The following is a 12,887-nucleotide window of genomic DNA, read 5'->3' on the forward strand; positions in this document are numbered from 1 at the left end:
GGAGAAGCCGCTTCCCTCCACAGCGCGCTTGCGCAGAGGCTCAGGTACGCTTCCACTCAGAGGAAAGCGAGGACAGGCGTTAAGAGACACTCTCACTGCCCGAGCGTTCTGAGCCGGTTCCAGAGAAGCGCACGCGCAGTTTGCACTGTTGAAGCCAAAGGAATAAGGAAGCGCTATCGCCAGAACTCATTGGAGCAAAGAAAGTTCATTGGGCGGGGACCGGGAGCGGTGGGGAGGTTGTTTAGCGCCTGCGTCTTGCAGCAAGCGGGCTAGCGGGTAGCGGCCTTGCTGCTGGTAGCTGCTGCAACGCGGGTACCTGAGGAGCGATGCCGAGGGAAATCATCACCCTACAGTTGGGCCAGTGCGGCAATCAGAGTGAGCGAACCTCCGGCCCTGCCACCAGCCGGGTTCCTTAGATTCTATAGGATCTCGCTGTGGAACCGAGATTCATTCTGCCTTTCCCAGAATCGCCGTTCTCCTAAATGCGGGACATCCCTGACCCGGTGTCCACTTGCCCAGCCCCAAGGGGTCCTCTCCTGCTCAGTCCCCCACATCCAGTTTCTCAGACACGGCCGAGTCCCGAGGCTTGAATTACTATCCCTGGGCTCAGACGCCTAGTCCTAATCGCAAACTGCCGACACCCACAGGCTCTTTCTCTCCCGCCTGTCCCCTCCCCCATAGTTGGGTTCGAGTTCTGGAAACAGCTGTGCGCCGAGCATGGTATCAGCCCCGAGGGCATCGTGGAGGAGTTCGCCACCGAGGGCACTGACCGCAAGGACGTCTTTTTCTACCAGGTGCCCCAGAGACTTGGCCAGGGCTGGCAGGGGGTCAGGGGGCCTGAAGGGAAGGGCAGCGGCCTGGTACTGGGAAACACGCTTGGGCAGAGGGGCCAGGACTTGAGGAGAGAGTGCGGGGCGGGTCCAGAGTGTGGGCGAGTGTAGCACTGGGCAGGCGCCAGCTGACTGGGCCCCCCTGGACTCCCCTGGACAGGCAGACGATGAGCACTACATCCCGCGGGCCGTGCTGCTGGACCTGGAGCCCCGGGTGATCCACTCCATCCTCAACTCCCCTTACGCCAAGCTCTACAACCCGGAGAACATCTACCTGTCTGAGCACGGCGGAGGAGCTGGCAACAACTGGGCCAGCGGATTCTCCCAGGTCATTTGCTATTCCTGGGGAGGGCCCACAACACCCTTCTTCTGTGGGGATAGCCCTCTGACTTCCCAGAGAGAGATGGATCCAGATCTAAGGTGTATTAATGCTGGAGGGAGAGAACGATGGCTGAGGGGATTTCAATTTTTTAAAGTTAATTATGTAATATTATTAAGCTAGTGCTGTGTGCCAGGCATTCTAAGAGCTTTACATATATTAACTTATTTAAACTTTCCAGCAACGCTATGAGGTAGGTACTACAGATCCACAGTCTCTGATCTACCTTTCCAGAATCCAAAAATATGAAACCAAAGGAAGTCTAACTCATTTAGCAGCAAACCCAAATCTCAGTGGAGAAGAGGTTATTTATACATTCTATTCAACATATTGTGAATACTCATACTTTTCATTGCAGAAATGGTAATGCATTTGATTAACATGCCTCAGATCCCCACTGCAGGTATTGCTTAATGTGTATCAGATGTACCATATCTCCTTTCTAAAATCTGAGATATCTTGCCCCAAGGATTTTAGATAGAGTCCAGGGAACTATATTATCACCTTCATTTTACAGATGAAGAAACAGAGGCATAGAGTTTAAGTAACCTGTCCATCGTCACCCAGATAAATAGAAATAGAGCTAATATGTGAACCCAGGCAGTCTGAATGTGGAGTGCCCACTTGTAACCACTCTGCTATACTGCCTCTCAATGCAAATAAAAAGACTGATGATGTTCCAGAAAAGGACTTTTGGGTACTATTAAGGAGAATCAAGAGAGGCTATTCCGAGGTAAGAGTCCTTGTCCTTTGGTTCTGTCTCACTCTGACCCTCCCCATGTCTCTAAAGGGAGAAAAGATCCACGAAGACATTTTTGACATCATAGACCGGGAGGCAGATGGCAGTGACAGTTTAGAGGTGAGTGTCCCAGGAAAGCCAGTGGGAGCCAACATAGAGAATTCTTGGTAACATCCTTTAGAAGCCACCTATTAGGCATAGGACCCTTTGCAGTGGGAAGTCACTGGGCCATCTTCTAAGTTGTATGTATATGGGGGGTGGGAAGGATGGGGGAGAAGCTAGAGAAGATAGTGGTCTAAGAAATTGGGGGATGGCCTAGTTTGAAATCTTGCCTCCTGATACCTGGACACTGACTGCCCTTCCCCCATGCAGGGCTTTGTGCTGTGTCACTCCATTGCTGGAGGGACTGGCTCTGGCCTGGGCTCCTACCTTTTAGAAAGACTGAATGACAGGTAAGTCTGTATTTGGGGGGCTGGGAGGAGACAGGACTTCCAACTTGGCCTTCTAAGTGTCTGGGAAGCCCTTCAGATAGTTCTGTAGTGAGGAAAGTGAAGCCACAAAGACCAAGAATCTTTTCACACTCTCAATGGTTGGAACCAAAGCCTAAAATCTGGACCCTAGATGAAGGTCCATGGAGTATGACCAGGCTTAGAGTTATGACCCTAGATCCTAAGATCTCTGTCCTTCCCCCTTTGGGGTTACAGACTTCTAAAACTCAAGTCTTCCTTTTCTACTCCAATTACCCCACCCAATTTTCCCATATAGATTTAGCTGCTTCCAGATTATTGTTAAGGGAGCCCTATGCTCACCAAGTCTCTAATCTGTTGACCTGAGCATCTTCTTTCAATACCACTAGGTACCCTAAGAAGCTGGTGCAGACGTACTCAGTGTTTCCCAACCAGGACGAGATGAGCGATGTGGTGGTGCAGCCCTACAACTCGCTGCTCACGCTCAAGAGGCTGACCCAGAATGCAGATTGCGTGGTGAGCCCTAGGTTCTACCTTTCCCTACTTCCAAGCCCCTTGCCTATTTCCTCATCTTCATACAATAATTAAAATCCATTTTGAGCCCTCCTATGGCACAGGCTTGTGCAAGCCCCTTTTGGATGTTTCTTTCTGCCGTGAGGCTCAAGGGAAGTTAAGCTTCAGAGCCACTTGGATGGGTCCGTGGTTGTCAGAGGATGTGGAGACCTTGAACGCCTGTGCACATAGGGCAGGTTCAGTCCCTGGCAGGAGAGTGAGGGTTGGCCTCAGCTGGCTTTAGGTGCAGTTGCAGAATGTCCCCATCACCCAGGTCAGGGTAGCTGGCAACCTGTCCCCACAGATCCATCACCTCTTCTGTCCCCCAGGTGGTGCTGGACAACACGGCCCTGAACCGGATTGCCACAGACCGCCTGCACATCCAGAACCCGTCCTTCTCCCAGATCAACCAGCTGGTGTGCCCCCACTCCTGGACCCCTCTGCACTGGGACCCTCCCTGCTCAAGGGCTGGCTGGGGAAGGGAGGCCCTGCCCAGGCTGAGACCTGTGACATGCCACCCCCGCCCCCAGGTGTCCACCATCATGTCGGCCAGCACCACCACCCTGCGCTACCCTGGCTACATGAACAATGACCTCATCGGCCTCATCGCCTCGCTCATCCCCACGCCGCGGCTGCACTTCCTCATGACCGGCTACACCCCCCTCACCACAGACCAGTCGGTAAGAGGAGCCCCGGCAGGCCCTGACCTGGCCTTCTCCCCACTGCCCCAGAAGCTGTCCTTTGCTCAGGCACTGGTGCAGAGCACGTGGCTCTCCTGCTGCCTTGCTCGACACCTGCCTCTGCTTTGGCCCCCTGCGGGGTGGGCTGTACACGGGCTGCTCGTTCCTGCACAAGAACCGAGGAGGGCTAAGATCCCTGGTCCTACTGCAGATGCTCGGCGTAGACCTGTCTCCACAGACCCCCCACAGAGGGACCAGACGACCCCGAGTCTGATGGGCACGTGTGTTGACCGCTCTTCTTTTCTGTCCGTGTCTCTGGACTGCGTCCTGAGTGCTGGCTGGTCCCTGTTCTCCACTCCCCCCTCAGGTGGCCAGCGTGAGGAAGACCACGGTCCTAGATGTCATGAGGCGGCTGCTGCAGCCCAAGAACGTGATGGTGTCCACAGGCCGGGATCGCCAGACCAACCACTGCTACATCGCCATCCTCAACATCATCCAGGGAGAGGTGGACCCCACCCAGGTAGGTGGGGCCCCTTCAGTCTACCCCTGGGCCCGCAGGGGTAGAGGAGAGGCTACCACCACCACTCCTGTGCCCTCCCCAGGTGCACAAGAGCCTGCAGAGGATCCGGGAACGCAAGTTGGCCAACTTCATTCCGTGGGGCCCAGCCAGTATCCAGGTGGCCCTGTCGCGGAAGTCTCCCTACCTGCCCTCGGCCCACCGGGTCAGCGGGCTCATGATGGCCAACCACACCAGCATCTCCTCGGTGAGTCTGCTTGCATCTTTTTACCTCTAATCAATTTCCTGATTGTGCCTCACCACTCAACATCCATGCTGCCCCTGCTTTTGGCTTTTTTGCTTGGGGAAGGGGAAGGTACAAAGGGACAGCCCAAACTTGGTTCTCTACGCCTTATTGTTCCTTGAAGTTTTTTGCAACCCTTGCTTTCTACACACCCCAAGCTCTTCGAGCGTACCTGTCGCCAGTATGACAAACTGCGGAAGCGGGAGGCCTTCCTGGAGCAGTTCCGCAAGGAGGACATCTTCAAGGAGAACTTTGACGAGCTGGACACATCCAGGGAGATTGTGCAGCAGCTCATCGATGAGTACCATGCGGCCACACGACCCGACTACATCTCCTGGGGCACCCAGGAGCAGTGAGTCCCTAGGACAGGGACCCTCATCTGCCTTACTGGTTGGCCCAGGCCCTGCCTGTCTGACCACACCCTCAGAGCACAGATCAGGAACCTTGCCCATCTCTTTCTCATACACACACACTCTGTTGGCCTGGGGACACGTTTACTTTTCCTCTTATGGAACTATTTATCTTTAATAAAGCACTGGATATAAATCAAGTCAGTGGTCTTATTGGAGGGTGTAGGGCCTGGGGAAAGGGAAGTGCCTTTTGTTTACTCTGACAGGGTCTTCCCCGACTTCCAGCATCTTTATTTTTATTTATTTATTTTTTTAAAGATTTGTTTTATTTATTTATTTCCCCCCCTCTCCCTCGATATTTTGCACTTGCTGTGTCTGTTCATCTTCCTTCTTTCTTTAGGAGGCACCAGGAGGCACCAGGAGCCTCCGATGTGGGAGAGAGGTGCCTAATCACTGAGCCACCTCCATTCCCTGCTTTGTTATATCTCTCATTATGTTTTTCCTCCTCATGTCTCTTATTGTGTCATCTCGTTGCATCAGCTCACTATCTTCTTTAGGAGACACCAGGAACCTCTGCTCTCTGCTTTATTGTGTCTCTAATTATGTTTTTCTTCTTACTGTCGCTTGTTGTGTCAGCTTGCCATGCCTGCCTGTCGCGCCAGCTTGCTGTCTTTAGGAAGCACTGGGAACCAAACCAGGGACCTCCCATGTGGTAGGAAGGAGTTCAGTCACTTAAGCCCCATCCGCTTCCCACTTCCAGCATCTTTAAACTCTGGGCAAACAATCACCCCCTGGCTTCTCTTTATTCTGCCTAGTTTTCAAGAACACAGGTACGGTTGACATGCCTGAGAAATTCCTTTTGAGGGTAAAGAAGGCCCGTAGTTATTATTTCACTCTGTGTCTAATACTCTCTGGGTTCCTCCCCTCACCATATCAGGTGAACATTCCCCAGTTTCTTGTTCCCACATCAAAGTGGGATGGTGTTGACCATTACAACAGCAGGCCTGAGGCCACCGCTTCAACCAACAGGCTGTTGGCAAGCAATGGAGTCAGGCCAAGCACTGTTGAAGCTTCTTGCCAGTAGAGGGGGCAGGGGCTAGAGTGCTAGTGCAGTGAAGCCACTGGTTCAGGCAGCTGGAGTCCAGAAAAATCATATTAGGAGACCAGATCCGAAGCCTATACTGTCAGCAGGGCCAAAATGTGCCCACAGCTAAGTCGTCATAATTCTCTTCTCAGGGTTTCCAGTTATTGAAAGCGCTAGTGCTATTCACTTTTGGTAGCAGGTTGTAGGGAAAAGTAAATATATAGAGGCCTAAATCTTCAGGATCAGAAGGGCAAGATAGGTTCTCCTTAGACGGTGGTGGGATGTCAGTGCCCATCTTAGGCTCCCAAGCACCTGCAGGCAGGGTTAGGGCAGCGATGGCAAATGTGTGCATGTGCACACTGCCAAGGACTTCCGCATTATTTTGTTTAATCCTCACAATGATATATTATCAATAATCCCCTGTTATAAATGAGGAAAATGAGGCCAAGAGTGGTTAATTTACCAAGTCACCCTGTTCCTGAGTGGCAAGTTAGATTCAAATGCTGCTTTGACAGACCAGCATCTGTGATCCTGAGCATTGCACAGGATCTTGCCAGGGTGGTATAGAGTCAGCCCACCTCTGAGGTCCTTTGGAGCCACTAGATGGGCCTATTTGTCAGAATATGAGGACCTTGAAAGCCTGTGCAGATAAGGCAGGTTCAATCCCTGAGCGGCTGGGGTCCGCCTCAGCTGGCTTCAGGTGCACCCACCATGCTGGTTAGAGTAGTCAGGGACTTGTGCCTGCCCTTTCCTTACCTCACCACCCTAGGACGCCTGGAGCCAAAGCCAGAGGGGTGGGCGCAGTGGAGCAGGAGGACTGGTGCTGGCGGAGCTCAGAGTGAAGGTAAGGTTGAAGGCTTCTGTGGCTCCTTACGCAGACTGAAGAACACTCACCGTGCTAGCGTTCACCCAGGAACTTTGGGAAAATGAAGATTTGTTTCCCTCTTCCATTGGAAAGCATATTTACTCATTATTGACCTGGGGACACACTCCTCCTCCCCACCATGAACCTATGTATCTTTTTTGTTTTGTTTTTTAATCAATTTTATTGATACATTTTTTAAACAAATCAATTATATTGGTACATGTAAATAAAGCATACAATCCTTCCAAAGTGGACAAGCAATGGTATTTGGTATAATCACATAGTTGTGCATTTATCACTTCAGTCATTAGTAGAGCATTTTCATTATTCTAGTTGTAACAATATTGATAATAAACAAAAAAAAGATGAAAAGAGTACTATCCCTTAATAATCCACCTCTCAAACTCTCTGCTTTCTCTGCAGTACAGTATGTATTTTATTATTATTATTATTATTATTATGACGTAACAGACATTAAACCCAGGACCTGGTATATGGGAAGCAGGTGCTCAACCACTTCAGCTACATTCGCTTCCCTATGTATTTTTTTTTAAGATTTATTTTTTATTTATTTCTCTTCCCCCCCCCACCCCATTGTCTGCTTTCTGTGTCCATTCGCTGTGTGTTCTTCTATGTCCACTTGTATTCTTGTCAGCGGCACCAGTAATCTGTGTCTCTTTTTGTTGCGTCATCTTGCTGCGTCAGCTCTCTGTGTGTGCGGTGCCATTCCTGGGCAGGCTGCACTTTTTTCGTGCAGGGTAACTCTCCTTATGGGGCGCACTCCTTGCGCACGGGGCTCCCCTACGCGGGGGATACCCCTGCGTGGCTCAGCACTCTTTGCGTGCATCAGCATTGCACGTGGGCCAGCTCAACACACGGGTCAGGAGGCCCTGGGTTTGAACCCTGGAACTCCCATGTGGTAGGTGGGTGCTCTATCAGTTGAGCCAAATCTGCTTCCCCTCTATGTATTTTTAATAAAGCTCTGGACATGAACAAAGTGAGGGATTCCCTGGCAGGACCAATGTGTCGTTAGAAGCCAGGCCGCGGGTTACCTAAGGGGAGACAGGGAAGCCTGTCACCATCACAGCCCAGCAGTCAATCTGTCCCTATGGGTCATAATGGTCTCCAGAGGGCTGACTGGAGGAAGAGGCAGCCTGGCGGGTGTCCACTTCTCCCAGTGGGGAAGGCGCTTTCAGTGAAAATCAGTGTGCCCCTGGTCTCTCAGCTCTACCAGCGACTCCTGCACAGCTGGGCACCTGGCCTCAGGCCTCCTGTACTGCTCCTGTCCCTGTACCAACCTTTCAAGTGGCTGGTGCTAAGTGGGGGATGATGAGCAAGACGTGGCAAGGCTGCACCTCCACGCCACAAGCAATCCCAGGGCGCTTTCTTGCAGGAAGGCTCCAGTTAGAACAGAGTGTGGCTCAGCCCAGCAGACCAGAGTAAAAGCCTCGGGGCTGGTGCTCTACTCCCAGACAGGAACACCGCCAACCCAGAAGGGGGAATAACCCTGGGCATTTGGGCCTCCCTCGAAGGAAGAGCTACATCTCCCAAGTGACCTCGTTTTTCTGACTGCTCAGCACCAGGCATCCTAAACCCAGACAACACCTCAAGCCAGCTACAGAGCCAGGCCCCTCCCCCAAGGCTATTTCCAGATCACCCCTCACCCCACCCCAGGCAGCCCCTCCCTGCTCTTGGCCGGCTGCAGACTCCAAAGGGTGTCAACTAGAGGGCAGCGAAGAGGCCAGGTGGAGAGGACGGGAGGCCTCTGGGAATCAGGGCAGCAGGTGGTGCTGGTGGTGAAAAATCCCGGCAGTCTGAGAGTCGAGCAAAGCCACAGCAGTAACTGTGCCACGTGAGAGACAAGGGCTGCCAAGGAAAAGCGGACAGAGAAGAGAATGCTCAAACCAGGACCAGGAACCTCTTTCTGACTAAGCCAATAAAAGAAAAGCAGCCATTTAAAGGTCATGTCCCCCGAGCACTGCAGTGCGCCCTGACCCTCGAACACGCATGGGTCAGAGACTAGCAGCAGGAAGCACATGGTCAAAAATAGACCGTGTAGGCCAATCGAAAACTTAGGGATGTTCAGTGTGGAAGGCATATTGAGTTGAGGCGGAGGGGAAGAGGCCTGAGCACAAACAGTGGGAAGCGATGGCCTGGTAAGCCCAGAGACCTGACAAAAAGAGCTGGCAGGTGGGTCTATGAAGCCTGACCTGTGGTCTCCAGCCACAAGTATTAGCTCTCCCTAGAAATAGGCATTCGGCAGTGCAGAGCCAGGTAAAATCCAGCGTACAATACACCCTCCAGCGATGCCTGCCTGCGCTTGCCAGCCCACGCCCTCTCTGGTATCTTAAGCAGGGAAAGGGTTGACCTGGAAAAGTAACGGGAATATTTTGAAGTAGCATTCTGACTTTCTAATCCACCTTTTATAAATTTAATTAGATTCTGTAGGGCCTGATCACTGTAGGTGAACCAGTGAAAATCTAGTCTCTCGCCACGCCACAGCCACGTCAGTCAGCGTCTAACACCCCGTAAGTCTCACTCCAGTGACCATTTCTAGGGTTAAATGAATTAAGGCCTGGAAGACTTTTATTCATTTTTCATTTATTAAGAATGTAGACCAAGTAGCCCGGCACTAAGTTTCTTGACAGTCCCTACCTAAGGAATTCCCAAGTTTATGTGGGGGGTAGGGGTAGGATAACAATGGTAACATTTTTTTTCCTCCTTGAGATGACTCCCTCATCTGTTCTGCTCATTGTTTTTGCTCATTGTTTGTGTTCATTGTCTGCTTGTTTTTTGTGGGGTTTTTTTGCTTGTTGTGTGTTTTTGTTTTGTTTTGTTTTTTCTTTAAGAGGCACTAGAAACCAAACCTAGGCGCTCCCATGTGGGAGGCAGATGTTCAATTGCTTGAGCCACATTCATTCCCTGCTCATTTTTGTTTTTGCTTGTTGTCTGTTCGTTGTTTTGCTCATCGTCTGCTTGTTTGTTTGTCTTCTTTAGGAAGCACTTGAAACCAAATCCAGGACTTCCCACATGGGAGGCGGGCACTCAATTGCTTGTGCCACATTTGCTCCCTACAATGGTACCATTTGTATAGCATGTTACCCTTCATTATGCACTTTCACATGCTTTAATTATCTGGGCCCTCTGAGGCAGGGATTTTTGTCACTTATCATCACAGGGAAATGGGTTCAGAGAAGTTAAGTAACTTGTCCAAGATCATGGAGCTATAAGCAAAGGACACAGAACTTGACCTCAGGTCCTCTGGCTCCAAATCAATACCTTCTTTCCACCATGCCCAACATCTAAGAAGTGCTCAGAGGTGTGCTGCAGCCTGAATTGCAATTGCAGGTTCTTGAGCTGGAAAGTGAAACGAAGAAATATGTGTTTTAGGACAGCTAGTCTGGAAATGGTTTGAAAAGTAAGTTGGAATCATTTAGTGTTAAGTGAAAAAAGTACTTTAAAATATTATAATATATTCAATTGTAGAAAGGGAGAGGGAGAGAATGAAGACTGAAAACAAGTGTAATAAAATATTAACAGGGGGAAGTAGATTTGGCTCAGTGGATAGAGCATCCATCTACCACACGGGAGGTCCAGGGTTCAAACCCAGGGCCTCCTGGCCTGTGTGGTGAGCTGGCCTACGTGCAGCGCTGCCGTGCAAGGAGTGCTGTGCCATGCAGGGGTGTCCCCCACGTAGGGGAGCCCCATGCACAAGGAGTGCGCCCTGTAAGGAGAGCCACCCCGCGCAAAAAACCTGCAGCCTGGTTTCTCAGCAAAGAGAGACACAGATTCCCAGTGCCACTGACAAGAATAAAAACGAACACAGAAGAACACACAGCGAATGGACACAGAGAGCAGACAACTGGGGTGGGGGGGGGCGGCGGAGAAGGGGAGAGAAATAAATACAAATTTTAAAAATTATATTAATTGGAGTTATCTCTAGATAGTGGTATTATGTGTATTTTTTCTTTGTGTTTTCTATATTTTCCAGTGATCTACAATGAACTTGTATTACTTTATATAATGATTAAAAAATAAATTTTAGATGTAAATTAATAGAAGAATGAACAGGAAGAAAAACCAAAGTAAGGAGCCCGATAAGTGGGTTTTGACAATTGGGTAGGAATGAAAAACAATATAGAAGAAGAAACCTAATTGCTTGGGGGTAGGGACCAATACACGCCTCTATCTTACAGATGTTTACTCTCGATCTGAAAACTATGGGAGGCATGTATGAGAGTTTAGGGTTATTTCATAAGTGGATATATTTGATTCAAGTTTAGAGCTATAGAAGAATAGCAGGCAAGGCAGTAAACTTACTATTTTTCATGTCCATAAACAACAACAAAGTTAAAATTCTAAACGAATGGTCTACAATATATTAATTGTATTAACATGCAATTATTATACAAAATACATTTACAATTAGTATACAATATGGAATATTAATATACAATGAACACACAATAGAAATGGACATAAAGTGTTTTAACAAAACTCTAAGCCATGGGTAGTTAAACACTTGAAAGGCTGGGGATGGAATGATGAACACAAATTTGGTTATATATTTTCTGTTTTGGTTTTTTAAATTAAATAAAATGCCTCAAATTATAAGTTGTCCATCTCAAATGTTCAAAAGATAGATGATAGATAGATAGATAGATAGATAGATAGATAGATAGATAGATAGATAGATAGACAGACAGATAGACAGACATAGATATACATGATTAGAATGATATGGCAAATATGGCAAAAAGCTAAAATTGGTGGATCTGGACATATGGTGGTGGGGAGTATGTTGGTGAGTTCTGTATGGGTTTTGTAATATTTTTGCAACTGTTCCGTAAGTTTGAAATTATTTCAAAATAAAAAGTTTAAAGCAAAAAGTTGTGTTATATGTAAAATGTAATACAAAATAATATGAAATTATTATTAAGCATTTATTATACCAAACGCTTTACATAGATGAACTCCTATCATTCCTACAGCAATCTTATAGGTAGGTAGAAATGGGGAAACTGAAGCTCAGAGGACAGAGAGGCCCAGGTCAACCAGCTAGCCAGTGGTGAAGGGAGGTTTTAACATAACCTGGAAAGAGAAAACTCAGGAAGAGGCACAGTACCTGCAGAGTCTATGATGGGCATCAACTACCCGAGGGGGTAGACTTGCTCTGTGACTCACCCAGGAGCAGAACGAGGACCAGTGGAGGGAACTACAGAAAGGCAGGTGCCCGCTTGGCACCAGGAAGAACCTCCACGTTGCCAGTGCTGTCCTGGGGTGGGATGCACAGCCGCGTGGACACGAGTCCCTCCACCAGGCTTGGTCAGGCAAATGCTGGGCGATGGCTTGCCTTGAACGGGCAGATCCCAGGAGACAGAGAAGGTAACTAATGTGCCTTCCACCTTATGGATTTAGGAACGTCTCAGAACCCAATTTCCTTTGAAGTAAAGCTTGTTCATGCTTTCAACAAATATATTAAGGGTTTACTGTGTACCTGAACTCTTTACCAGAACCAGAACTACCTCAACAAATAAATTAAGGTCCTGAATCTAAAATACCTCATAAGGCTCTGAGGGAGCAAGCCCTCTACACAGACTTGCGACGGTCAAGGTGCTAAGTGTACACCACAGGACCATGGCAGAGCAAGCTCAGTAAATATTTGCTGAATATCTGAAAGAATGAAAGGCTGTGGGGGTTCAGCAGCAGGAGTCACTGGCTCTGCCTGGAAGGATCAGGAGGCTTCACAAAGGAGCTCTCGTTTGACAGGGTCTTGAATTAGGAGGAAGCGTTTTCCAAGTGGAGATGTGAGGGAAGATAGCGGTGCCAGCACGTGCAAAGGCCCAGGAGGGGGTGGGGTGGAGGTGGCGTTCACTTTCCTTCGGCAGCTCAATCGTTCCCTTTACATTGGCTGGGGAGGGGCGCACTCACGCCAGCAACAAGGCCGCCAGGGCTGAGAGAAGGCCCACGGCAGAAGGAGGAGGGCAGCCCCCCGCTCTGGATATGGCCACAAGGATTCACTGAGCCATAGCAGCAGGGCCTTGTAGGCAGGGGAGCAGCTGAGGTGCTGACAGGCAAAGGAAGGAGAGCCTGAGAGAAGAGGGAGGCCTAAAAACAGGAGCGTGCCTTCTGGAAACTGCG

The 12,887-nt window shown here is 49.4% G+C and overlaps 1 protein-coding gene across 1 annotated transcript; it reads left to right on the forward strand.

Annotated features, from left to right (window-relative positions):
* Positions 1 to 32: 32 nt before the first annotated feature.
* On the forward strand, positions 33 to 4,997 carry TUBG1 (tubulin gamma 1). Its single transcript, XM_004484607.5, has 11 exons — positions 33 to 375; positions 682 to 794; positions 991 to 1,158; positions 2,000 to 2,068; positions 2,321 to 2,400; positions 2,805 to 2,931; positions 3,297 to 3,383; positions 3,498 to 3,647; positions 4,015 to 4,167; positions 4,250 to 4,411; positions 4,606 to 4,997. The coding sequence occupies exons 1-11, from the start codon at positions 327 to 329 to the stop codon at positions 4,801 to 4,803; spliced, it is 1,356 nt and encodes a 451-aa protein (XP_004484664.1). The 5' UTR covers positions 33 to 326; the 3' UTR covers positions 4,804 to 4,997.
* The last annotated feature ends 7,890 nt before the right edge of the window (positions 4,998 to 12,887 follow it).

This window comes from Dasypus novemcinctus, chromosome 21 (assembly GCF_030445035.2).
Source record: "Dasypus novemcinctus isolate mDasNov1 chromosome 21, mDasNov1.1.hap2, whole genome shotgun sequence".
NCBI classification, from domain to species: domain Eukaryota; kingdom Metazoa; phylum Chordata; class Mammalia; order Cingulata; family Dasypodidae; genus Dasypus; species Dasypus novemcinctus.